The sequence below is a fragment of the Podarcis vaucheri genome (genome assembly GCF_965113315.1).
Source record: "Podarcis vaucheri genome assembly, chromosome: 1".
Classification (NCBI taxonomy): Eukaryota; Metazoa; Chordata; class Lepidosauria; order Squamata; family Lacertidae; genus Podarcis; species Podarcis vaucheri.
In genome coordinates, this window is record NC_138759.1 from 83287210 (window position 1) to 83314113 (window position 26904).

Genomic DNA, 26904 nt, shown 5'->3' on the forward strand with positions numbered 1-26904 from the left:
ATTTTGGACAGTTCCTTCTGCTGAGGGAAGCCCGCTACTGTTAGCACAATAATAGCTTTGAGATGTATCATCTGCGATGTAGCCCATCTTAACAGCGTTGATCAGCTCTACTCCAAAATTGTGAATGATAGTTACACCACTTAGCCTAGATGAGAAGACGGGCGGGGTTGTGTAAGTGTGCGTCCATGCACAGGTATGTACTTGTGTTGCTAGTTAATCTCAAAGTGGGGGGGGGGGACATGGCAAATAGTAACATTTTGGTCGAATTCTGAGACACCTGTTTTGTTTTAGGACACAAGTGAAAATGCAAAGTGATGGGAACCTAAGGCCTTTTGCCCTGTATTATTATTTTGCTTTTGCTTTGCAGCGCCTCCTTTCTGGGACAGCTCCCCTTCCCTCCCCCCCCCCCAAATTTATCACAAGTGGCACCTCTCCAACATTCACCATTTGACACACATGCCTGGTGTTGTCTTGCCCCCTCCCCAAATCCCCAGCCCGCCTTTGGATCTGGCTTGGAACACTTTATCTCCTTCAGCTCCTCTTTGGTGCAGTTGGGAAAGCAGCCCAGAGAGAGAGGGGAGGGGTGGGCGATTCTTGAGCCTTGCCAGATGTGGAAAAGGAGACTCCTACAAGGGGGGTGATGGTGGTGGTGAGAGGGGGGGGTAAGCCTCTTCCCAGTCAAATAACAGAGCTGCTGTTTTAGGAATGCTGGATCCTCCCTCCTCATCTCCTCTCGAGGTGCCCCTGCCCCTGAGAGGAGGGGGGAGGCACACACACACACACACACACACAGCGCACAGAGTTTTTTCCAGTCTCTACACATGGGCTGGGGGGTGGGGGGGAGAGCTGAGCAATCTGAGCCTGGCTGTGGGGAGGAGGAGTCTGCTCCCAATGCTGCCCCCAGCCTGAGATCATTGATCCCAGCTCCCCTCCCTCTGCCCAGAAGGAGCCCCCAGCCTCATCCTTGGTTGGGGAGGAGAGTCCAGGCAGTTGCCATGCTGTAGTAGAGAGGGGCCTGTGGGGGGAAAAGGAACGAGCTCTCTTGAAGGGAGCATCTCTGAGGAACTGGGAGAGAGACGCCTGTCATGTTCGCGGAGCTGCTCTTCCAGGCTGCTTGTGTCTCTGTGTTCCTTCAAGGGGCCCAGGGGAGAGTCTACACAGGAAGGAGGAAACTTGCCAACTTCGCCGTGGAGAGGTACCCACCCCCCATACCCACCTCTGTACAGGGGCAGCCAAGTCCCAGACCTCCACACACACACACATACGCACACCAAAACACACACAGCTACCTCCTGGAGCTTGGCTGCGGGACCTGGAGACCCCCCCTGATCTGGGCCCAAGAGGGGGTTGTTTGTTTGCATCATGTGTAGAGAGAGAGCAATTCCTGCCTGAAGGAGTATTTTGCTTCCCTCAAGGTGCCCATCACCTCTTTCTTACCTATTTTTGTTCTCTTCTGAAGGCTGCAGTGCAGTTGATCTGCCCCCTTCATACTTTTGCCCTCAACATCTATAAAATTCATGCCGTGCCTGAATAGAAGCATAATTCCACGAATTTACTTCTGAACAAAGTTCAGCTTGCACAACCACTGAAGTTGGGATGAAAGGTCGACTGACTGACCAAGGGACTGCATGGATGGGGCAACGGTGCGCCCAAAGTCCTAGTTTGCCTTTTCTTTTTCTTTCAGATGTGGGCTGGTATATAATCTGCGCACCGTCACTGACTGACCACCTCTCAGCAGTTGCAGCTTTGCATGCCTGGGAAACCCCAAGTGGCAGGCAAAACTGGAATGTGTACTTGTGGGGAACAATTTAGAGAGACAACCTGCTTCAGTACAGATGAGAGAAAGGTGCTGGGGGCAGAAAGTACCCAACCATGTGCGGAGTGATTGTGTGTCTTAGCCCAGAAGGCTGTATACACACTGTTCCTTTAAAGCACATTTGAAGCATATTCTTTCCCTCAGAGAATTCTGGGCACTGTAATTTACCCTCCACAGAGTTGCTATGTCCAGCAACACCCCCCCCAACTACAGTGCCCAGAATTCTTCGAAGGGTGTGTGTGTGCTTTGAATGTGCTTTCAAGGTACAGTGGTACCTTGGGTTCAGTACTTAATTCGTTCCGGAGGTCCATTCTTAACCTGAAACTGTTCTTAACCTGAAGCACCACTTTAGCTAATGGGGCCTCTCGCTGCGCCACTGGAGCATAATTTCTGTTCCCATCCTGAAGCAAAGTTCTTAACCCAAGGTACTATTTCTGGGTTAGTGGAGACTGTAACCTGAAGCGTATGTAACCTGAAGTGTATGTAACCCGAGGTACCACTGTGTAGTGTATATGCTTATCATTACATTCAGAGTGGTTTCTGTACCTGTGTTTCCACATATCCTGGGCACAGCTTTCTCTCTATGGGTTCATTCGGACGTCCTTTTGTGTCATGTTTCTAGGTACAGGTCTGAGTGATGTTTGTGTTTTTGTCCAGGCACTTTCCCTGGGAAAGCCCACATTTTATCCCTGAATCTAAGCAAATGACAATTTGGTTTTTCCACGGACAAAAGAAAACCGCTCAGAAACAGAGCTTTAAAGTGTGGACCTGCACAAAAGGAAGAGCAGCTGAGCCCCATGTGCCACTGTTCCATCTACTCCTTTTCTTCCCATGTACTTATTCTGGACACTGTGGCATTGCTGGGTATTGTAACTCTGTGAGGGGGAAACTACAACGCAACAGTGCCTGGAATCCTTTGATCACCACATATTTAAAGTACATTGCTTCCCTCAAAAAAACAACCACCTTTGTTGCTAAGGGTCCTGGGAATTGTAGCTCTGTGAGGGGTAAACTACAGTTCCCAGGATTCTGGGATGTGACCACAGGTAGCCTTGAGCATACCGCTAATCTTAGCCCTCCATAAGCAGAAGAGGCATGTGACTCAGTCCTCAAAACAGCGCAGCTTGGAGAGTTACTTTTCACTCCTGGAAATGTCTCAGTCCATCTCTCACCTATTCCTAGGCGTCGCATCGGACCACATGTTTGCCTCTCTGGTTTTGGAAGCGGATGCTGCCCTGGGTGGATACCATCTCCAGGCAGCGGACAGTGCACCATGCGTAAGTACCTGGAGTTCTTTGGAAGACATCAGCCCACTTGTCCTTCTGTATTGTTGCTAAATCTCATTAGTGAACTGATCTCAACTTGAGCTATAAATTTCTGGGAATGTACAAGTTGGTGTAGAATGACAGCAGTACTGGGAGCCACAAATGATAAGATGGCTGCGGAAATCTCTATCCACTACGAGGCCCAAAAGATTGATGGGATCCATAAGACTACCCAGCACTTTTCAACTCCATTGCAGCAACACGGAGAGTTTTTCTCCCTCTCTTATGACACTAGGACTCAGGGCCACCAGAAGAATCTGAATATTGGAAGATTCAAGGCAAGACAAAGCAAATTGCTTCTTCACACAGTGTACAATTAAACTATGGAATTTGCTCCCATAAAATGTGATGATGGCCACCAAATTAGGGCTCATCCATACTCCTGTTTGTGCAACAATTTCTAGGCACAGGTCCAAAAGCGCCCCCCCCCCCCGGAGAAACCTACTGTTTACGGCTGAATCCATGGGAAATCCCATTGACATTTGTTCAGACGCAGCAGTAAACAGCGGGGAGGTTTTTCGAGGAAAGTGGCCAGACAAAAAAAAAGAATACTTTTGGCTCCATGCATAGAAATTGTGGCACAAACAGGAGTGTGCCCTTGGTGGTGCTTAGAAGGGAATTAGACAAATTCATGGAGGATAAGGCTTACTAGCCACGATGGCTATGTTCTGGAAGCATCGCTATGCTCTGGCTATGCTCTGTTGGAGGCAGTACACTTCCGAGTACCAGTTGCTGGGAATCACAAGTGGAGAGAGTGCTATTGCACTCAGGTTCTCTTTGTGGTCTTCCTACAAATACCTTGGTTGACCACTGTGAGGACAGCATGCCTGACTAGATGGGCCCTGAACCAGCAGGGGTCAGTTTAGTGTCAGATACTAGGCATACAGCTTTTTAATTAGTTTCAGCAGTCCATTCACTCATGCAATTTTGTGAACTGAGGTGGGCTGTAGGGGGATAAGGCAGCTCAGTCATAATTTCCAGCACTTCAGCAAACTAGGAACATAGGAAGCCACTTGATACCAAATCACACTAATGGTCTACCTACACTAGCAGGCAATGGCCCACCAAGATTTCAGACAGGAGTCTCTCCAGCCCTACCTGGCTGGAGATGCCAAGAATTGAAACGGGGTCATTCTGCAGGCCAAGCAGATGCTCTTATACCCAAGTTATAGCCTTCCTAGGATGGTTTAGGGGAGGCCACCACTGTTAAGGTGTTGTCTAAAACCAAAATTAAGTCTGTCCTATGGATGTGCTGCAACGATTAAAAATCTTTCAGGGTCGGTCACATAGCATCATGCACAGTGCTGCACACCTCTACACAGTAGACGTTTCTAGTGTACATGCTGTCGCAGCACCCCATCTTGCAAAGGTTGATTTCCCTAGTCTAGCAGCGCTGGCCCCTAGTGCTGTGCCAATGTGGCGTCCTGCTGCATGTGCTCATAGCGGTGGTGCTCCCTGGCTTAGCTGCTTATTTGCTCGCATGACGACACGTAAGGTCCAGCTGCTGGGTCCTTAGCAGGTTACTACCAGCTGCTCTCGTTCATTTCTGGCATCTGGCAATTGGAGATGAGAACATGCTACTCACTAACCGTTTTTGTTAGATGTCACTGTTGGCAAGTGCTGCCAAGTCCAGCCCTAAAAGGAGGGGGTGGGGGCTTCTCTTACCTCCTGCAGAGCAGGCAGCAAGGCTGATGTCACAATGCCCATGCAGACAGCATGGAAGTAAAATAGATCATTTTTTTGTGGCAGGGTGAGGGGATGGAGTGGTGTTTGATAGAAGTCACCCAAATGGCAGCTGGGATTTTCATGCAACAATGAATACAGGCAGCTAGACTGGGCAACTCCTGAATGGGCTGGGAGTTGTAGCTCTGTAAGGAATCAGTGGGCTCTATCTGAGCATTTTCGGTATGCTCGCAAAACCACAGGTGGCAAGCAAGGAGCTAGGATAGTTGCATTAGTTTAAAACTGGCAAATGGTGGTAGGGTGGAAATGCCTATGGAATAAAAAGAAGATGATGTTTTATTTTTAAAAAGGGCAGTGAATGCTTCAATCCTGTCCTCACTTCCATACCATTGCATACAGTGGGAATTCTTTTTGCATAAATATACACGGGATTTTATTTCTTCTAGATACAGGGAGCGTCATTAACATCCATTTCTTGGCAGCAAACATTTGTAGTACCTACTGATTAGATTGTGGTTTTTTTTTTAATGATCAAATGAGGGTGCTTTCACACTGTTTATGGAGTATTCACCCTGATCTGTTTGCAGGGAGAATAGAATGTGCTGGCTGCTTAATGAGAATTAATTATTATTTCTTTGCAGGGTGGCTAAAATAACGATGGCCTGGAAGCATCTTAGTGCCTCCTCCCCATCTAACTCATTCATTTATCTTGAAAGTTCTTCCAAAAAATCCCTTTCCTTACCTGTAATTCTGCTCTGATCTATTGCTAGATCTCTTAACTGGGCTCCTTCCTGCTTGGCATGAGAGTGGTTCTCTTCTGCTGCACTGTGGTGGGGTAGAGTGGTGGTGGGATTAAGATCCTAATTTTTTTGTCTTTGTTAACTGGTGCTTTCTTGGACCTTCTTGCAGCGCTTTGTTCCTTTGGCTGTGGAAGCGGCTTCTGCATCGCTCCCAATGTCTGTTCCTGCAGGGATGGAGGGCAGGGCATTACATGCCAAGGTAAGGAGAACTTTGTGGGATGATGCCAGTTATTCAGTTTGCTATGTGGACTCCTGTGAGGGCTGTCTGGGAATGTGCAAATCTGTCAGTTTTGGTTTCTCTCAGTTTCTCATTCTTCCCATCTTCATTTCTCCTTATTTCCACATCAGCTTGCGATTAATTTTTTAAAAAGAAGTTTTATTATTATTACTTATTATTTATTAAATTTATATACTGCCCTTCATCCACAGATCTCAGGGCGATTCACAACATAATATTACAATGTAAAACCCACAAAATACATAGTAAAAATAAGAACATTGGAACTTCATTAGAAGTTCCAATGAAAATTCATCAGCACTTTGATGCTGATTTCTCCTAATATACACCTGTTTTGTAAGTTAAAAACGGTTTTACTTTCAAACTCTTCCAAGGGCAGATTCATGTGCTTTTCCATAAAGCATTCAGAAAAAGTTGCACAGGTAGTAAAACTTAGCATAGTTACATAAAGTGGTGAAAGTCCCTAAATTATTGGTATAGGAACTCAAGAGTGGCTAATGAGAACCGTGTGGCTGAGCTGGAGCAAGAAGCTCACGCCTCCTCACATGTTGAGCTTCTCAGGTGGACTGGATGGGAACATTAGGCTTGATTACCTATTCCCTCCCAAGATAAGGAAAGTGACCTAGTTAAACCTGGCAGGATATCTTACTCTATGGTGTTAACACCTTCGTGCATTAATTAGACTTTGGTTATGAGACGAGTTATCCCACAGCTAATTAGAAGCCTAGTTGGAATGGGGGGGGGGCTGTTGAAGAGTCACATCTGTGAAGGGAAGGATTCTGTGCCCGCCCCCATTGGGCTTGGGAAAAATTAAAATAAAATCTTGCCTGTCCAACTTTACCTTCCAAAAAGATCACTGCCCCTCAATCTGATTTGAGGGGGGGAAAGCAAGGAAAGTGAATGTGTGTGTGATTATGGTTGTGGTGTGTGTGTGTGTGTGTGTGGTGCCCATGGCAGTTTCTCTGGATTGCAAATGAGCCCACAGACCAAAGAAGGCTAGCAGCCCTCGCTCTATTTAGCCCAGTGAGTCTACACCAGCAGAAACTCTGCCTCTCCTTTGCCCAGATCCAGCCTTTAAACATTTTAGTGGACCGAGCAAATTGCTAAAATGCCCTTCCTTTCTGGGCATATAAAGCAAGACTTTTGCTGCGAAGGCTTAGTGAAATATCCTTCAAATGTATCTGAGAGTTGGTTGCTTTTAAGGGAAATCAGTTCATGTTGTTGTTACCTATATTAAGAGCAACACTTAATCAGAACAAAGCTTTTGTAAACATGTTGTAACATTCTGGATGATTTTCAGTTTATGTAATCATAGGTTTTGCAACAATGGCCATGCAAAGTTTATGATGTTCTTATGTTTTTTGAATGCTGTAGTAGAAGGCAGTGGTTTATTGGTCAAGCAGTGCTTTATTCTACCCCCCCCCACACCCAATAACAACAAACTTATCAACTGTGCTGCCTCCTTGCTCATACTGGGGTAAGCAATCCATCTCCAGCAATCTGGACAGCCATTGTGGGTTTTCTGAACCATGGCAAGGGCCTTTGACCCTTTCCCTGTATTTTTTTTCTTCTCAAAAATTTTTTTAGTTTTCACAATATTATAAACAAACACACACACACACACACACACACACACGACAAACAAACATAAATCATAGCCTTATTGAAAATTACACTTATTAACTTTGTTAAGTGACTTCCTCGCTTCCCCTTGGTTGAATTTCATTGCCTGTCCTTTTAACCATTTTCCAAATCCCAATTCTTATGAAATTTAACTTAAACATTAACATCCTTAAATCTTCACCTTATGGAATTAAACATATTAATTCATCAGTTAACATAAATAAAATCCTAAGCCAATTAAGTACAGTGGTGCCTCGCAAGACGAAATTAATTTGTTCCGCAAGTTTTGTCGTCTTGCGATTTTTTTCATCTTGCGAAGCACGGTGTCGGGAAAGTTTTGGAAAAGCTTCAAAAATCAGCAAAGTCTTTAAAAACCTCAAAAAAGGCTACCACACCGCGTTCTATGAGTTGCTCCTCGAAGTCAAATCGCAACTGTATTAACGGTGTTAAGAAAAAGGAAACAAACTTGCAAGATGTTTCCGTCTTGCAAAGCAAGCCCATAGGGAAAATCGTCTTGCGAAGCAGCTCAAAAAACAAATAACCCTTTCGTCTTGCGAGTTTTTTGTCTTGCGAGGCATTCGTCTTGCGAGGTACCACTGTATCTGCAAGCTATTTTCAGTTAATTTAACAAATTTAACTAGATATTCATTAAATTTATTCCACTCTTCCTGATACTCCTCCTCCTTCTGGTCGCAAACTCTTCCGGTTAGGTTGGCTAGCTCCGAAAAATCCATCATCTTCATCTGCCATTCTTCTATTGTTGGTAATTCTTGGGTTTTCCACTTTTTAGCTAACAAAATATGAGCAGCAGTTGTGGCATACAAAAATAATTTAGCATCTTTCTTGGGCAATTCCAAACCTGTTATTCCAAGAAGAAAGGCCTCTGGTTTCTTTATAAATGTATATTTCAACATTTTTTTCAATTCATTATAAATCTTTTCCCAGAAGTCTTTCACCTTGGGACAGGTCCACCACATATGATAAAAGGTTCCTTCCTTTTCTTTTTGACCCTTTCCCTGTAAGAGGCATCCCCGTCTAAGTATCTGGCTTGTGCTCTTCTCACTGTACCTTCAGTGATGCCCTGCCTGGTCCTCCCTTGCTTACCTTCTTCCACTTCTTTTAGGGCACCTTTGCCTGTTATTTGCCTGTGATTACATAGCTTATTCATTAGGTGGCAAGAGTTGTCGCTTGGTGAAGTCAGAAAGTTCCTTTTGGCATCCTGTTTTCTCTGGCAGGAGACAATAAAGTTCTTCCTGATTGATGTGTGTCTTCTCTAAGGCTGCTTATACAACATGCTTTCATAGCACATGTTTCCTCCCAAAGAATTCTGGGAAGGGTAGTTTACCCATCACAAAGCTACAGTTCTCAGCAGCCTTAACAAACCTTCGTTCCCAGGATTCTTTGGGTGGGGAAAAGTGCATTGAATGTGCTTTATGATGTGCTGCAGCCTAAGCCTGCCATGGCACCTGCCTTTTTTCTTGCCTTTCTCTGTCATAGGATGCTCTCCTTTCACATTCTGCTCTTCCTGAAACAGAAGCCCATGCAACTGGGGTTGTGCTCATCTCTGCTTCTGTTGCAAAAGTGCGGCCTTTGGTTAATTTGCTCCTAGTCACCAACTCCAGCATCCTTGATCAGCTGCTAGGGTCCCAGGGCCCCAACAAGGCCTACTGCTGCACCAACACCAGCCTGCTAGGTCTCTCTTCCCAGGCAGTGTGGAGCCGCCATTTTGACTTCCCACAATGCCTCCAAGATAGTGTCACTCTATCATTTTGGGAAGTGCCTGCTGCTACCCACTATGATGTAAATCAGAAGTGGCTTGCCAAGAAGGCCCTCTTACACCTTAGAACAAGCCCTGCTATCTATCAGTAGGGAGACCCCTGCAATGAGGTCAGTTGGATGTTCATTCACAGATAGACTTTGGGGCAGATATCCAGGGTCCCACTTAGCAGAATGGGCAGGCAGACACCTTGAGCCTGTGAGCCAGTGTGGTGTAGTGGTTAAGAGCAGTAGACTCGTAATCTGGGGAACCGGGTTCGCGTCTCCGCTCCTCCACATGCAGCTGCTGGGTGACCTTGGGCTAGTCACACTTCTCTGAAGTCTCTCAGCTCCACTCACCTCACAGAGTGTTTGTTGTGGGGGAGGAAGGGAAAGGAGACTGTTAGCTGCTTTGAGACTCCTTCGGGTAGTGATAAAGCGGGATATCAAATCCAAACTCATCTTCTTCTTCTTGAGGTTGTCATCTGTTGTGCACACAACAAGTGTTTAAGTCCAGAGTCTACAGTTATCTAAATGTAACACTGAAATTGCCTACCTGCATCTCCCACTCCCCTACCTAATGGCCAGGGTTCCTTCTTGCTTTCTAACCCTCTTTCAGTGAGGAAGTCCCATTCCCCAGCTTGAAATCTCTCCTCTCTCTCATTTCAGACGTTCCTGGTGCCTGTGGAGAGTATGGCTGTGACCTTGCTTGCAATCACGGAGGTTGTCAGGAGGTGGCGCGGGTGTGTCCGTTGGGGTTTTCCATGACTGAGACAGCCAATGGTGTACGCTGTGCAGGTGAGCTGGAGGAGAGGTGTCTTTCTTACATGGAACCAGCAGGGCCTGAAGCCCCTACTCCCAGGGAGATAAGGAGCTTCCTGACTGCGGGCTCTTAGTGCTACTCAGTCATTGCTCTTCCGCAGTAAGCTGCACACAGAATTGCAACTGACTTTGGCAGGTGTACCGCTTCTTGAATGTACACTTTTCCATTCATTGACACATGGGAATGTTTCCCCCCGCAGACATTGATGAGTGTCTGAGTGCCTCCTGTGAGGGACTTTGTGTGAACACAGAAGGTGGCTTTGTATGTGAATGTGGCCCAGGAATGCAACTCTCTGCTGACAGACACAGCTGTCAAGGTGAGTGTGATTGGGAATATAGGAGGGGAGAGGGATGGAGCTGGAATATTTTTAGGGAAGATGTCAAAGATCAGTTTATTTTTGTGGGGCAAACGATATCGACATTTGCATCCTCCATTTTGCTCCTAGATACTGATGAGTGCCTAGCAACACCCTGTCAGCACCACTGCAAGAACAGCATGGGCAGCTATCGATGTTCCTGTCATTCCGGCTTCTACCTGCATGGCAACCAGCACTCCTGTGTGGGTAGGTGTCCCTACTTCTGTTGTATAACCTAGCAGAGGAAGGGCTGTAGCTCACTGGCAGAGGATCTGCTTTGCATGCAGAAGATCCCAGTTCAGTACCCAGCATCTCCAGATAAGACTGAGAAAGATCCTTGTCTGAAACCCTGAAGAGTCACAACCCATTGGTGTCTAGACAATACTGAACTAGATGGAAGAACGGTTTGATTAAATATAAGGCTGCTCTCCGTGTTCTAGAGGTAGGTTCCCTCCTTTTGCCAGATACACTAAACCAGCCTGGCTTTTTCCAGAGAAAACCTCCTGCTGCCTCCAGATTAAAAAAAAAATATTTAGTTTGTTAGTTTATTTTATATCTGCCCATCCACTCCCAGTGCCCCAATGAGAATCTAAGTTGCCCCCTCCCTGGTCATCACATTGATAATTTGATGGGAGTGATGGGAGGGAGCAGTAACCATCAGCTGCGGAGGGAGGCCGTGCGTGCCTGTGTGTGTCTCTGTGTGTGCAATCCTCTGGCCAAATGCACTTTGCATCCAAGGGCCCTCAAGGCTGGTCCGAGCCCAGCTTTGACCGTGTGGTAATGCACCAGGTCCCTTGCTGTGCGGTCCCTTTTCTGACCTTGTATGGCTAAGCAACAGGAATGCTTGTAGAGCCACAAGCTTGAGCCCAACCCAGCCCTGAAGTAAGTGCTGCATCTGGTGCAGATGTGAATGAATGCCGGCGACTCAGTGAGAAGCGAACCTGCCAGCACTCCTGTCACAACACGCTCGGGAGTTTCATATGCAGCTGTCGCCCAGGCTACCGGCTCAGTGTGGACAGAGTGTCCTGTGAAGGTAAAGACCATTTCCATCTTTCCATCCTTCGTCATCTGGGTTGAGTTGCGTTGTTTATGTTGAGTGATGTCACAGGCACTGTCCAATAGACACTAGCAGTTGCAATGTGGACTGCCCTCACTGCTCAGGCGGTGGAGTGGAGACTGAGTTGCTCATTTCCAGAAAGAAAACATTACCCTTGGACTGCTGAGAAAATAGCCGCCCATAAGCACACCCAAAGTGCTACCTAGAAGAAAGAAATGATTCCTTGCACCACAGGAACAACAATTGTGCACTTATTGTGATATAAACGGGTTGTCTAGAAAGAGACCATGAAGGATATGCATTCAGCTGCTTGGGAAATGCTTAGGAGTACATGTGAGGTACGTCAGGGAGGCGACAGAAGCATGAGGGCCGAGATGGACATTCAAAACTTATGACTCTTCTGTGGTTAAAAAGCTTCACTCTCAAATGGACTTCAACTCTCTTTGCCTATTACTATTACAGTACCTGTTTTCCTGTGGCCAAATGATGTGAGGGTGGGTGTGTACCTGCCACAGTAGCTATAAATATATGAGTGGCTCAGGTGGGGAGCTCCTAAGTGTGCTGGGAAATGCCTTATATTTTTGACGTGCATCTTCTGGGGATTTTTGAACTTATCTGGCTTTTCTCCCTCCCTCTTTCCCCTGCAACCCAGGATTTCCGAAGACCAGCCTGGCCCCGTCTCCCATCTTGCAGTCTCTCCAGCACCCGCCAACTCTCCTGCGCCTATCTCCAGATTCTGTGGCTCCTGCCGTGCCCCCCAGGGGCTCTGCTCCATCCCGAGCGCCCGCTCCCCACATGGCACTCGGGACCCCGCCTCCTTCCCGCCTCCTTCCCACTCTCCCTGTGCTCCCGCCTGCAGCTTCTCCCACCCCTTCATTCCCTCCACCAAGTTCCTCCCTTGGCGCACCCATCTTTCTAAAGACCACCAGACCCTCCAGGATGGAGAGCCCACTGCCGCCATTGCTGCTGCGGGAGGAGATGACGACACTCCTTCCCACGAGTCCTTCTGCTCCAGGGGTTTCCTCCACAGCCCTGCCTTCTGCCTGCTGGCGTGGAGGGACTTTTCATAAGAATGGCAGCCACTGGGTGGAGCCAGGGTGCCTGAACTGCTCCTGTGAGGTGTGTGGTATGTCCTGGGTTCCTAGCTTTCTCCCGCCCTGCCCCCCAAGCCCTGTGTCAAATGTGCAGCCACCTTTACAGTGACTGTCTTTTCCTTTTGTAGGGTGGGCAAGTGCTGTGTGGAGCAGTGCTGTGTGAGGTTGCCTGCTCCCACCCAGTTCCTCCAATGGAGGGCGAGTGCTGTCCTAGCTGCACAGGTGAGAGAAGCGCCCTCAAGATTAAGACTGCATTGATGGGTCTGGTTGTGGCACATGGGCCTTCCCTACACCTAAATTAGGGACTTTGCCACTATATATTCCACCGTATGCCTCAACCCTCTGAGTTTACCAAGGACAGTCCCTGTTTTCTGGAAGCCATCACTGGTTTAAACCACCAGTATCTCTTATTTTGTCTGAATTTTGCCTCTTTGGAGTGGCGTGTTAAAGTTTTGTTAGCCCAGATTTTATTTTTCACCCCGTTCCCCAGGTTTTCTAGAAGCTATTCTTACTTATTTGTTGCTTTTCCCACAAAAGGGGCTCAAAGCGATTTTCAGAGTCAACTGACTGAGTGGAAAGTGAATGCACACACACACAAGGACATTGAGTTAAAACCACACCATACATTTAAAACATCCCCTGAAGAGTCCTGGGAACTACAAGGGTGCTAGAAATTGAAGCCCTGTGAGGGGTAAATTACAGCTCCCTGGATTTTTCTGAAGGAAACCTTGTGTTTTAAATGCATGGTGCGGATATGACCTTAGTATGGGGATTTTTATACCCAAAAATATAAAAGAGGAGGGGTAGAAACCTATCCTTACTTTCATCTGCGAAATAGTGGAGATTATGTGTCATTCGGCCAAATCCTTTTAAAAGTGGTTACATATGTAAGCCAATGAGTGTTTCCTAATCTGGAGTGGCAAGATGAGATGGGACTCACAGAAGGCTCTTCTCCCCTCTGAGGAGAAATTTCACATTCCTGTCTCCTGCAGGCTGTTTCTATTATGGGACCACCAGAGCTGAGGGGAATGTCTTTTCTCTTTCTGAGGAGAACTGCACAATCTGTGTCTGCCTGGTGAGTATCACAGAGTCCACAGGGAAGGTGTGTGCGTGTCCCTCAGGTTAGCTCACCTTCTTGCTTTGAAATGGGCATATTCATCAATTTGCTTGCTGCCATTGCTAACTCGCCCTTCATGTGTTGAGCTTCGTGTAATGGTCCTTGCCCTTGCTATGGCATATGAGAATGTCTCAGTTGTGCAGACAACTTTTTACTAGTGACCCAGAAAGCTTTGTGTAGGGATATCTGAGGGGGCAATTGAGTTATTTTACTCCAGGGGAGGAATAGCCACCTGATTCCTGTGTGTGGCATGTGATCTGCAACTGATTTTACACGTGACCTTGGCTGAGGGCTCTCTTCTTGATTCCAGGGAGGCAACGTATCCTGTATCTCTCCAGAATGTGCACCCACTCCATGCCCCAGTTCTGTTCAGACCGACTGCTGTCCCTGCCAGCCAGGTAGATAGCTTGCAACATCCTACTTGATGCTCACTCACAAAGCAGCCAGGGCCTGAGAGGCACCCTGGGCACTCTCCTCTCCACTGAGAAAGGCGTGGTTTCCCAGGCCAAACGAAGGGTGGTAGAAATGGTGTGAGACCAACTCTTCCAAAGGCCTGGCCTAGACAAACAGGCCACCCTATGCGTAAGGCGCTTGGAACACAAATTGAGAAAAATGTTGTTATTCTGGGGTAAAGCTATCTTTGGAACAGCGCTTCACTCTGCTGAGGGACTGGGTTGCGCTGCTGAATGCTCCCTCACAGGGATTGTCAATAAAGTCTTGCCCAAAAGCCAGGCCAGCATTTTCTGGGGGGTTTGGGCATTACTAAAATCCAAGGGTAAAACCACCCACCCAACCTGAGCCAGGAGATTTTAGGCTGTATTCCAAGATGTCCCGATGAGCAAGAGTTGAAGTACCATTCTCTGCTTCTGGGGGCCTCAGGCAAAATAAGCCAAATTACGCAGCAGGAAATGTGAAGATCCAAGGCACACTGAAATTAAGAGGTTTTAGTAATAATAATCAAAATAGCAGTATACTGTTAGAAATAAAGGCCTATTGGGGAAGTCACAAAACAAAAACAATAAAGCTAGCTAACTTAGTCTAATACATTACTAATGAATCCATGATCCTATGCAGAGATGAAATATAGGTGTCAGTCAGGAAGGTGAGGCAAAACTTACAAGGCATAGGGGGTAACTTTATACTCTTTTGCTTAGTAACCATCCTGAATCTTCCCAGCCAACTGGAAGTCATTTAAGGCTGTCGTTTTCTAGAACCGGGAATCCAGGGTGTACATGTGACTTCACAGCTGTGGAATTTCCCCCAATTACTGAAACCCTGATACAGGCAAGATAACACAAGTGCAATTAATGAGAGTGGTAGCAATTAGCGGGGTAGGGGTGGGGAATGCTTTCTCATGATCTTATCATTTTACCCGGACGTTTGAGTTTCTATTGAACCAAAGTTTGTGAACAGGGCAAATACAAGCCCCCTGCCACAATATATTGACAGAGATGAAAATCACATTTAAAGCACACGGCTTTCCCCAAAGAATCCTGAAAACTGTAGCTTGCCTCTCACAGAGCTGCAAGCGACAAGCTTTGAGAGCATTAGGCTAGAGCCTTTCTCCCTGACATCGAGTTTTCTATGTGCAAGGAAGTTTTAATATGGGGTAGCCTGCAGCTATGTGGTTCTCCCTGTGCAATACCACACGTCCCGAGGAAGCAAAAACTTACCGCACGAGATCACTGACCAGGAGGGACAGCAAAGGACTTACCTATCTGAAACACTTTTATGCTGCCTTTCTGTTTTATAAACTTCCCAAGACTGCTCACAGAACTCAGCAGAAATAATAATTAGTGCAGCAACACATCTAAGCATGGTGCTCAACCACCATCAAAGTAGAAGAGCAGCTAACAGAGCAAAACCAGCAACATAAAAGTTGAGCATATAAAAAGGACCTAGATGAGGCATCGGCAAACTCGGCCCTCCAGATGTTTTGGGACTACAATTCCCATCACCTCTAGCTAACAGGACCAGTGGTCAGGGATGATGGGAGTTGTAGTCCCCAAACATCTGGAGGGCCGAGTTTGCCTATGCCTGCCCTAGATGAACGAATGAAAGGCCTTTTTACCTGGCTCCTAAAAGTAATTTCATGTGGCCCCAGGAGAGCCTCAATGAGAGGGAGCATTCCATAAATGGGGCACTGCAGCCAAAGAGGATCTGCCAAGGAATCACTGACATACTCTTGCCTTCCTTTGTAGCTGAGTGCCATTTCCGCGGCCAGACATACCCAGAGGGGGCTGAGTTCAGCCTGGATGGTGATGACTGTACCACCTGTGTGTGCAGGGTAGGTGTTGGCCTAGGCCTCCCTCCATGCTCCTGACCTGAGAGGATTTGCTAGCCATGTCACTCACGATTAGGTGTGTTTGTTGTTCTCTGGAGTACTGGTGATTCTCAGTTATGCAGTCTCCGGACTCCTTGTAAAATCTCCTTACCTGTTAGAAAGAAGACAAAACGTCCCCCCCACCCTGCTGCACTGACTTTACATGTCAATTCAGTTGGGAACATGGGAATCTGCCTGATACTGAGTCCGAACCTTGGCCCACCCAGCTCTATACTGCCTGCTCTGACTGACAGCAGCTCTCCAGGGAGGACCTTTTTCTAGCCCTACCTGGAGACAGTAGGTCTCCCTTCTGCATGCAGGGGAGATGCTCTGCTACCGAGCTACAGGCTTTCTCGAAGATCTTTGCATGTTTTATGTTGCCCATTGCTTAGCACAGGCCAAGGCTTGGAGTAGCTTTCAGTATAACAAGAGTCATTTTAAACTGCCTCTGATGCAAACCTTAGTAACACTAGGCAAGGATACTCTTGCTGATGGCCCTTGGGCCCTCTATAAGAAAGGTCTTCAGGGGCATAGTAGAAGATGGTGGTGGGCTTTGTGAAGCCCTGGCATTGCAGGATCCGATTCCCTTGTTTTGCAAAATTCAGTAAGGAAGATTCTGTGAACCTCCTATCTTTATCTTTGCAATTACTGTGGGTAACATGCGCCCTCACACCCTTCCTCAGCAAGGTGAAGTTGAGTGCTCCTTCACTCCTTGTCCCACGCTGGACTGTCCCCGAGATGATTGGCTGTTGGCCCCAGGGCAGTGCTGCTTCACCTGCCGAAAGGCTGCACCCATGACAGGTAAGGAGATCTCAATGGCTGGGGCGTGTTGTTGCGGCATGAGGATGTATATAATTGTAGGCAATGGGTCATCAGATAGGTTTGCCCATGGTACACGGCTTCTGGTGAGCTAAGCATCTTTGTGCTGTACTGTCCCACCATCACACACACCTTGTTTTCCTCTCGCCAAGGTCCCCATTCTGTGCTCACAGCTGTTTCCTTCCATTGTTCTCCTTTTCTTGGCCAGGTTGCTTTGTGGATGACAATGGAGTTGAATTTCCAATTGGACAGATCTGGTCACCGGGTGATCCCTGTGAGTTATGCATCTGCCAGGTGAATGATAACCTGCTCTACTTCATTCAGTTTCAACCTCCCAATCTCCTGTTGCAAAAACCATGGTAGCCCTTTGCTGCTGCTGCCCCCACCACCTTAGCTGAGCCAGGATTAGGAGAATCCAATTGACACTTGGAACAACATACTGTAGTTCTAACCCCAGTCTCTGTTTGCCTGTGTATGCTGGGATCCAAAGGGTATAGTTGTGTTCTTGTTGTATGTCACAAAAATGATGAAATTTAGGCTTTGATCTCTCCTGACTGCTTAGGAGGCCAGAAGTGCCTTTTATTTATTAAATAAGTGTGTTCACAGTCCATAGACAATAAGTGTCACTGAACCCACTGACTTGTATAAGCTGCCATGTGGACCCTTTTTGGGAGGGGGGGTAGTGGCAGAGAAATGTTTTAAATGAATTAACCTCCACCAGTGATCCTGTGCCTTCCTTCTTGCCATTGCCTCAACCTGTGATCTCTCTGCCTGCCCTATCTTCCTTAGTGCTACTTGCTGACCTGCTGTGATGTCAGAGAGGATCTAGGCAGGCAGAGGTGTTATCCTGGCTTCTGTGATGACCATTTAATTAGCCGAAGTGATGTCAGAGCAGTTAGTCTATTGAGTGTTAACGGGACTTAAGGCATTGAATTCTAGGATTATAAACAACCTTTGTAGGATGAAACTGTAAAATTATTGCTTACATACCATGGGCTTTCAGGTGTCAAATGTAAAGCAGTTGAACAATTCTGGAACCTTTTATGAAAACTGACACAGGGACAGAAAATATTTGCTGCTTCAAAGACAGATACCTCTAGGAAATTCAAGTCTCTTCTGGGGTGATATCGATCTATCTGCCTGCAACAGTCCAGCTGTTTGTGCTGTGGGTTTCTGTGAAGTTCTTTTCTGTTGCAGGCAGATGGCTCTGTGAGCTGTAAGAGGACAGAGTGTTTGGAGACATGTCCTCACCCAATCCGGATTCCTGGGCAGTGCTGTCCAGATTGTTCAGCAGGTAAATTCCATCTTCTCAGACAGCTATTCCCTTCTTAGGGAAATCAGAACACCAGAATCCGCAGCCAGAAAATTCAACTTTTGCTGTTGTTGCTAACTTGCCTGCTTTTCCTTATATTACATTGCTTATTCTAATTGCAGAATTAATGTACACATCAGTGCAGACTGCAACTGCAAAACAGCGGGGTCAAAATGCAAGAATTACAGTCTGTGACAAATATCTTGTCATATATAATGCCTCTTACAGTGCATGTTCATTTGACCCCAAATGTTTTCATGTAGAGAAAGAACTGAAAACAGCAGGGAAACAATCTGGAGTAAGAGGGAGCTTTTTTTTTGTATCTGAAGGCTCCTTGCTTGTTTTGGAACCCTGGTTTCCCAGGGATATTAAATGTATGGCAAGTCACCAAAGGAAGAACATAAGACAAGCTGGATGAGGCCAAAGACCCATCTAATCCAGCATCCTGTTCTCACAGTGGCTAACTGGATACCTGTGGGAAGCCCACAAGCGTACTATGCTCCATGCATTGACTTCCATGATTTGGCTGGGAATGGGAATGCAAAGATTGTGTTCTTGTCCCCACTGACCCTTGTGTTTACCTAACCATAAATCTAATGTCTGAAGAAGACTGCTGCTGTTTGTTGCAGTTTGCATATGTCAGGCCCCACCCACACCATGCATTTAAAGCATCACCACACCACTTTAAAAATGCATGGCTTTATGTCAAGAATCCCAGGAATGCAGTTCGTTAAGGGGAATTGTTAGGAGACACCCCCACACTTCCCCCCCACACCCTATTCCCTTCACAGATCCACACTGGATCACAGATCCAAAGTGGTTCAATCCCAATAACTCTCAACCCTCTTAACAAACTACAGCTCCCAGGATTCTTTATGTTAAAAGCTGAATAATGGTGTTTTAAGTGTATAGTGTAGATGGGCTGAAAAAAGGTCACGACCCACATTGACCTATTTTATTTTATATGTTATTTATTAGATTTATATACCACCCTTTGTCAAAAGATCCCAGGGCAGTTCACAAGATAAAAGAATGAGATAAAAACAGGCTGTTGACGTGACCCAAGTTGACAAACTAAGTGTGTTTTTCTTTTTTCTTGTCTGAAGGCTGCACCTATGCAGGAAGAGTCTTTTACAACAATGAGACATTCCCCTCTGTCTTGGACCCCTGCCTAAGCTGCATTTGTTTGGTAAGTTCTCTGTTCTCCTCTCCCAGCCTATAAGGAGTGTTCTGCCCTAGTAACAGGTCCCTACAGAGCAAGCTTGGGAAACCTGTGACCCTGCCAATGTCACTGGACTACAATTCCCATCACCCCTGACCACTGGCCATGCCGGCTGGGGCTGATGAGAGCTGCAGTCCAATAACAAGGCCATAGTGTTCCCGTGCCTGCTACAGAGCAAGCAAAAATACAGCAACAAACAGCAGCCCTCTTTGAGGCATCAGTGCTCTAAAATGCAAAGGGAGGCCTCCACAGATGCAAAAGGCTCACTGCTTCAGACTGTCGCCTTCCACAATTCAGCAGGCAAGTGAGATGGCAACAGGAGAGGTGGAGGCAAGGCTCTCACCTGCACTGCCTTTGCACGCAGGTTTACTTAACTGTAAATGTAAAGCCCAAAGAAGGCTAAAGTCTTATCTGGGATAGTATAAGGCAGCTTCCCCAGAAAGTTAGGCTGTGTATACACTATATTCCTCTAATGCGCATTTGAAGCACATTATCTACCTCAAAGAATTAAGGGTGCTGTGGTTCATTAAGAGTTGCTGGGAAGTTTAACTCTGTGAGCGGTAAACTACAGTGGGCAGAATTCTCTGAAGGAAATTGTTTTTCAAATGTGCTTTGAAAGTTATAGTGTGTATGCAACCCTAGGCAGCAATCCTATACCTGCTTATCTGGGAATATAAACTCCAGTTGGACTGAGTAGGGCTTACTTCTGAGGAGACATTTAAAGGGCTGCACTATTAATTTGGAAGGATGTCATGTGTTTATGATATAGAATGTTATATGATTCAAGTTGCTATTAATTTTTTTAATGCATTAGCAGTAAAGATGCTGTCTTTATTGAAACGAATTTGAAAAGCTGACATTGTGTTATTGAGATAATTTGAGATGTTTACTGAATTTGTTTTTTAAAAAACAAAAGCAGAGTCTTCCTGCTCCCCTGGCCCAACTCTCTGCCCAGGCAAGCAACAGGGCTTTGGATGCAGCGGTGCCTCCACCACAGCATTAAGTCTTGCTGCTGCCGCCACCAGTGGCAGAGGAAGGGAGTGCGGTGGGTGCAGGCCGCCTCGGGTGTCATCACTGAGGGCGTGGGTGACAAAATGTCAAAAATATGCGTTTTTTAAAAATTGGGCTCAGGGAACTTTTTAGTTCAGTCAACAAACGCAACGAAACACGGGTGGCACTGGGCACCACGCCACAGGGGCCGGCACTCACCGCAGGGCCTGCAGCATGCCTGAGCCACGCGTCTCTCCTGGGAGTGGCGTGGTGGCTTGAGCGCCTGCAGGCTCGGCGCTGCCTGAAACGGCAGCATGGAGCTTGCATCTGCCCACCACCTCTCCCTCAGCCACCCTACAGCTGAGGGGAAGGCAGTGGAGAGGCTCTACGCAGCTCGCCCTGCCCCCATGGGCTTGTCCCCCCCCCCCGGCTGCAGGATGTGCTTGCCACACCGGGCACCCGAGCACCTTGCTATGCCGTTGGCTGCCACATCCAAGAAGTTGAATTGATCTGTTAAACAAGTAGTAATAAGTGCCTAGGGTTATATAAGATGCTCTGTATCCTGAAACAGATTGGCTGGGAGGTTTGAAATGAAAGGCAAGGCTCTCTATATTTCTCTGCCATTTAATGAAGGGTTTCTCTCTCTCTCTCTCTCTCTCTCTCTCTCTCTCTCTCTCTCTCTCTCTCTCTCTCTCTGTGTGTGTGTTTTCTTATAGCTAGGCTCTGTGGCATGTTCTCCTGTGGACTGTGTTGTCTTTTGTACATATCCTTTCCACCCAGAAGGAGAGTGCTGTCCAGTTTGTCATGGTAAGCATAATGATCTTAGGGCTTTTCCAGATAATAATTTAAAAATTGTTTTGGTTTTTTTTTAAAAAATGAGGGCTAGTTGTGCAATATAGTATCCCCACTAAAACTGAAAAGGATATATCAGTCATTAGAATGGTTTTATAGTATTCAGATCAATAGCTGATGGTTTGTTGTCCCATTGCCTTCTAAATTGCATGGGAATGCATTTATATAACTTAACTTGTACATTGCAACTGTGCAGCATTAAGTAGCTAGGGCATTTCAGATTTTTGTGATAGTCGCTGTTTAGTGCTAGAGGAAGTAACTGTCCTACTTATGTGTGTGAATACCAACATTCTAATATGTCTGGTTTCTTGTCTCTCTAATCAGACTAGGTGCGAGGTCTCTGTGGCTAAAATTATATCTGTTGTGCTGTTCTCCTTTTGTAGACTGCAATTACAAAGGGAGGAAAGTGGTGAATGGACACGTCTTTGTACCAGAAGGTGAACCCTGCATTCATTGTACTTGCCAGGTGAGTTGTGACGCTCTTGGGAGAGGGGGGAGCCTGGGATGGTTTGCAGTTCAAAAGGGTTACACTTCCACTCCCACACTGTTCTCTTGCTCTTCCCATTGCTCTGTATTAGTGCTATTATTGTTAGCAGGCCTGGGAATAAAGTTTGGGGGTATTGAACTGCTGGGTTCCATTAAGGAGATCAGATGGCCTTTAGCAAGACAGCAACCTAGAAAAATAATAAATGAATGTTCTTTATCTAGTACCCCAAAGCTTGAAAGTATTGTTTTACCTTCTTGGGGGAAAGGTTTTTTCTTTTTTTCCTTCCTGTCTCCTCCTCATTCCCTTGCCAGAAGCATCCACTTACCATTTTTTTTAAAAAAATTTATTGAATTTTCACAAATTATAAAAACACACACAATACACAATACAAACATACACACACAAAAACAAACATGTATAATTTCAAATCCTTTTTTTTCTTGAAACTTACTTCACCGACTTCCCCATACCTCCCCTTTCTGCATTCCAATTCCCAAATTTATTTCAGCAAATCCTCCCCTTAATTTTATCTAATTTTTCCTTTTCTTTACTTTTACTTAAGCTTTTAGAGCTATAATCCCATACTTTCTATAACCACAACATTTTAACACTCATTAATTTTGCAATATTTCTTAAGATAAATTTTAAATTTCTTCCAATCTTCTTCCGCCGTCTCCTTCCCCTGGTCTCGGATTCTGCCAGTCATTTCAGCTAGTCCCATATAGTCTATCACCTTCACCTGCCATTCTTCCAGAGTGGGTAGATCTTGTGTCTTCCAATACTTTGCGATAAGTATTCTTGCTGCTGTTGTAGCATACATAAAAAATGTTCAATCTTTCTTTGACACCCATCCACTTACCATTTTAAACTAACCACTGTTTCCTGTGACACCTGAGCTTGGAACTGTGATTTGTTTAAACCAGAAGCTGATCCTAACATGTTTTCACTAGCCATTGTTTAATCAACATAACAGTTATCCAAGTTATGATGTCACAGGGAACTGTGGTTAGTTTAAAGCCTTCCTCTGCTATGTGAAAGGGGAGGGAACCACACAAACAAAGGCTCACTGCAACTCATTGATGTGGTGATTGCTAAGATGCCTGATTCATCATCCACTGTCACATGGCTGAAGCTGTTACATCAGCCTCCAGCAGAGGAGGGAAACAAAAGGATGCCTGGGCACTCCATCAGTGCAGCTGAGAGACCAGCAACTTTTGACTCCTCCTCTTGAGCTTTTCCAACTCAGTTGGTCATCAGAAAAAAAGTTGTGCTTGAGTGTGTGCATCTCCTCCTTCATCCCAATCCACTTTTTTGTGGTGTGTCTTTTTAGATTGTAAGTCTGTGGGCAGGGTTTGTATTGTTTATAGTGATCTGTAAGCTGCTCTGGGAGAAGGTTTTGGTGTTGAGTGGGTTAAAACCCCTTTCAATAAATAAACAGGAAGAAGCCATGGTTTCCAGTTTTTGTCTGAACCAGTTCAGCCTCTCCTCTGTTGCTTTGTGTCCCTCAGCTTGGAGAGGTGAGTTGTGAGAAGAGGCCCTGTCCAGGCACCTGTGCGGAGCCCTTTGGCCCCCCTACACATTGCTGCCCTGACTGCCGTGGTAATGAAGTTCCAGGTAGGGGTGCTCATCGTACCTGCATTTTGTGTTGTGATATAAATTCAGCATCGTCAAATCTCACAGCAGGGGAAATTCTTTCACATTTTGGAAACAGAAAAATAAAACTCTGTGGCCAGGTAGCATTACCCACTTTAAGGAAAACTCTGCAGTTTCCTTATGCACAGGAATGCCCATAGAAAGTGCCTTTATTTGTCTCTCATGAAATTTGGTGTGGTGGTAGAGGTAGAGCTATGGGGGTGGGGGTGGGGGCTAGCCGGGTTTTTGGCCCTGAGTGAAGCCTCCAGAGGGGCTCCATTGAGGCTCCGTGTGTGTGTGTGTGTGTGTGTGTGTGCATGCGCACGGGGGTGGTGGCAAACTGGGCCTTTGACCCAGGTGAAATAAAGCCTAGTTCACCTCTGGTAGAGGAAGTGAGGGAGGCTGAGGAGCTAATTCCCCTAATTCCTGGCTGTCTCTTAAGTTAATTCCCATGTTAATTCCCACCAACCCCAAATTTTTAAACATGCAAATTGGCTCAAAGCTGTCAAGTTTATTGCAATGTACTTCCAAAGGAAGCAGAGTGTTAGTTGTGCCCAGGTTCTCTCAGAATCAAGAAAGCTCAGAAATTTGCCACCATAGTGTGTGTGTGTGTGTGTGTGTGTGTGTGTGTGTGTGTGTGTGTTTGCATCTCATGATGTGGTGCAGAATGTGCATTTGTGTTTATGTGCCCCTATGGCCCTTGAAGTTCAGAATTTGTGGTTTGTAACCTAGGCCAAAAGCTGAGAGTTTACTAGAATGATTCAGGGTAAGCAGTGCTCAGCCTGGTCTGTGGTTGTTTCACAACAGATGATGTGGCTTCGCTGAAGAAGAGCCTAGCCAATTCCCACTTGGAAGATGGAGAATCAAAGGCAGGCTTGCAAACCTTCCAGAGGCGTTCCATGGACCCAATGTCTGAGAGGAACTGCAGCCTCTGCACTCCCATTCCCACACCTGCTTCACTTGGTCCAGATGTTCATCTTGCGGCAAGTAATGCAAGTGCTTGGGAGATTGTGCCAACGAGGCCAATGGCACCAGAGAATGTTGATCTCCATCATACCAGACCAGGAGGTCTCATCAAGCTGCGTTTCAATTGGCCACCAAGTGCCAAGCCCCCTTCTTTTCGACTAGGCCAATCTGTGACTCCTCAGATAAGACCATGGTCTCCTTTGCCACTTGCAAATAGGCCAGGAAACATCAGGCCTTCTCCCACCAGGCCAAGCTCTTTTGGCTCTCTGTTGACTCATCCTCGGCTCCTTTTCCTCATGACAAGGACTGCTGGGACCCCTGCACCCTCCAACGCAGTTCCTGCTTCCACTCCGCTAACGGTATCTAACCTCACAGAGTCCACCACCACCTCCTTTCAGCCTTCAGATACCCACAGCCTTCCTCTGTCACCTCCAACAGAAACACTTTCCCCTTCATCCAGCCGCAGTCCAGACTCTCCTCTGGAACTTCAAGATGGCAGACCCCCACACACAACAGTTTCACCCATGGACCAGCAAACTTGGGGGAGAAGCCTTACATTGCCCCCTGGTGGTGAGAATAACCTCGGTAGCAGTGCTCCCTAGCTTGAAGGAAAGACCAGGCCTGCTTTTGAACATGAGGAACGTAACCACTTTTAACCTCATAGGTGTAGAAGAGGATCTACCAAAAAAAAAAAAAAAGGTTGCCACTAGTGGTGTGAGCTGGCCCTGCTGCTACTTATCATTGGCAGGATCTACTTTCTCTTTTCTTGGAGAGCAGGCCTAATTAGCAGGGGTTGTTATTCAGCCCTAGCTACTGTTGAGATGACAAGGCCTGTTTGTACTCTAACCAGTGTCTCCTTGGCTGTGGAGCAACGTGGGATAATCACCCTCCTTTTTTAAAAATAATAATATATCAGTATAAAGATTCCAGCACAGCCTTATGCCCCTTCAGAAGACAAGTATATATATACCAGGGACCAAGGACTTTTTCTAATTTCACCTCTTTGCTGTGTTGCAGTACTGGCCTGCTGCCAGCAAGGGAAGGAATCCCTTGCTTAGTAAATGTTCTCACACCAGGTCTAGCACAAGTATCCTGTTGCTGTTTTGGACTTATACGAGAACGTCAGTCTTCAGGGATGATAATTTTAAAGGAAAGTTGGCTAGTTTCCATTTCTGGCTTTGATACCAGATCTACTATTGTGTAAGGAGTTCTGAAATTCAGATTACAGTACACAGGAGCTAGATTTATGCAAACACCAAAAACATACGTTTTGTGGTAGCTAAATGTAAACATGTGTCCCCCCCCCCGCAATTGATAGGCAAATTTGCATTTTGAAATTTAAATTTCAACATGAATTTCATTTTCTTTGCTGAAGCATGCCACTCACCAGACTCCCTGAAAGTGGTTTGGTCCTTTTGGATTTGTTTTAGGCTTTGAAGGTGTTTGCAACCAACTCCTGAAACTGGTGGCAGGACAGATTTTGTTTAACTACCTCAGAGAGGTGTCTAATAAGGGTGCATCTGAACTGGACATTTGAAACCAGACTAGTTGCCATGGCGTTCCCCTACCCCTGCCCCGAACTCCGGGGACTATAATTTTGTGAGCTTGCTAAGAATTCTCTCTTGGTCCCATTACGAAACAGCACTTCTTAAAACTCAATGCTTAGGAATCATGGATGTCAATTATTTTTGGAACATAATTTGGTAGTTTGGAAAGTAGCTTGTAGCATGTCCAGTGTAAATCTAATCTCTACAGTCCAGACTTCAGTCTGTATTACTGGTTCTTCTACCTCCCATCAGGCAGCTGGAGATGGATGCATTTTTAACTGAGGCTGTGCATTCTGAATTGCTGGCTTCACATTATGGGGAATGTTTCCAATGTGGGGGGGGGGAGGCAGCAATGGTGGGGGAATAAGAGTTTGTTTTAAAAAATCAGTGCTTGTGTCAAATAAATTTAACCTGTGTTTCTTCAAAAGTGCTGTTTTTGGCTTTTAAAAACTAAAGCATTCAAAGTAAAGAGTTTCACATTAAGAATTTCTGCAACATGTAACGTGCTGTGTCAGGTTGGCCTGAATGTGTCCTGGGAATTCCAAACTAGGGCTTTGTCATGGCTCTGGAATGATGGAGGAGTTGGATCCAGTCTCTGGCCTGCCCCATGTGGAACTCAGCTGTTAGCACTGGAGCCCATCTCTCCTCCCTTGAATCCCAAGGAGACACTTTTTGCCACCAGATTCTGATCTTTGGACCACAGACTCCTCAGAGGATCAGGAGAGGAGATATCCCTACAGCTTGAAAACACAGGCCAGAAGAAGTCAATGGCCAGATGCGGCATAGAGCAGGTGAGGCCTCTAGTCAATGAATACCTAGCCCAGGCTATGACATATCTGCTAGTTGCTCCAGGACACTGTATGCTGTGCCTCAGCTGCAGGATTATTAGCTGTGGTCCTGAAATCCACATCTAGGTGTCTCTCCAAGGTGCTGATCGTGCCTTGCCTGCCTATCTGCCTGGAACATTGGGGTCACTGACTTCCCCCTTTCTTGGGCCATCATGTATCTTTGGTATCCCCAAGGACTAGGTCTATGTTTCATGTTCTGTTAACCCATTTCAAGTGAGGG

The 26904-nt window shown here is 46.3% G+C and overlaps 1 protein-coding gene across 3 annotated transcripts; it reads left to right on the forward strand.

The window, feature by feature from the left end:
• The first annotated feature begins 853 nt into the window (after nucleotides 1–853).
• Nucleotides 854–26190, forward strand: VWCE (von Willebrand factor C and EGF domains). 3 transcript variants are annotated; one of them, XM_082216197.1, is made up of 20 exons: nucleotides 854–1195; nucleotides 2999–3093; nucleotides 5734–5823; nucleotides 9910–10038; nucleotides 10263–10379; nucleotides 10509–10625; nucleotides 11323–11451; nucleotides 12128–12594; nucleotides 12698–12791; nucleotides 13562–13644; nucleotides 13997–14084; nucleotides 15888–15973; nucleotides 16693–16810; nucleotides 17037–17122; nucleotides 18026–18122; nucleotides 19247–19329; nucleotides 21069–21159; nucleotides 21588–21670; nucleotides 23200–23305; nucleotides 24131–26190. In XM_082216197.1, exons 1-20 carry the CDS (start codon nucleotides 1086–1088, stop codon nucleotides 24889–24891), a joined length of 3030 nt encoding a protein of 1009 aa, XP_082072323.1. In that variant the 5' UTR covers nucleotides 854–1085; the 3' UTR covers nucleotides 24892–26190. The 3 variants fall into 3 exon arrangements, with proteins under 3 accessions (XP_082072323.1, XP_082072324.1, XP_082072325.1); XM_082216198.1 differs by having other exon boundaries at nucleotides 17037–17102; nucleotides 18030–18122; XM_082216199.1 differs by lacking the exon at nucleotides 11323–11451.
• The last annotated feature ends 714 nt before the right edge of the window (nucleotides 26191–26904 follow it).

Coding starts and splice junctions, on each gene's coding strand:
- VWCE (XM_082216197.1), top strand. CDS start 1,086: ATGTTCGCGGAGCTGCTCTTCCAGGCTGCTTGTGTCTCTGTGTTCCTT. Junction 13,645..13,996: donor GCACAATCTGTGTCTGCCTG/GTGAGTATCACA, acceptor TCTTGATTCCAG/GGAGGCAACGTATCCTGTAT. Junction 17,123..18,025: donor GTGAGTTATGCATCTGCCAG/GTGAATGATAAC, acceptor TTTCTGTTGCAG/GCAGATGGCTCTGTGAGCTG.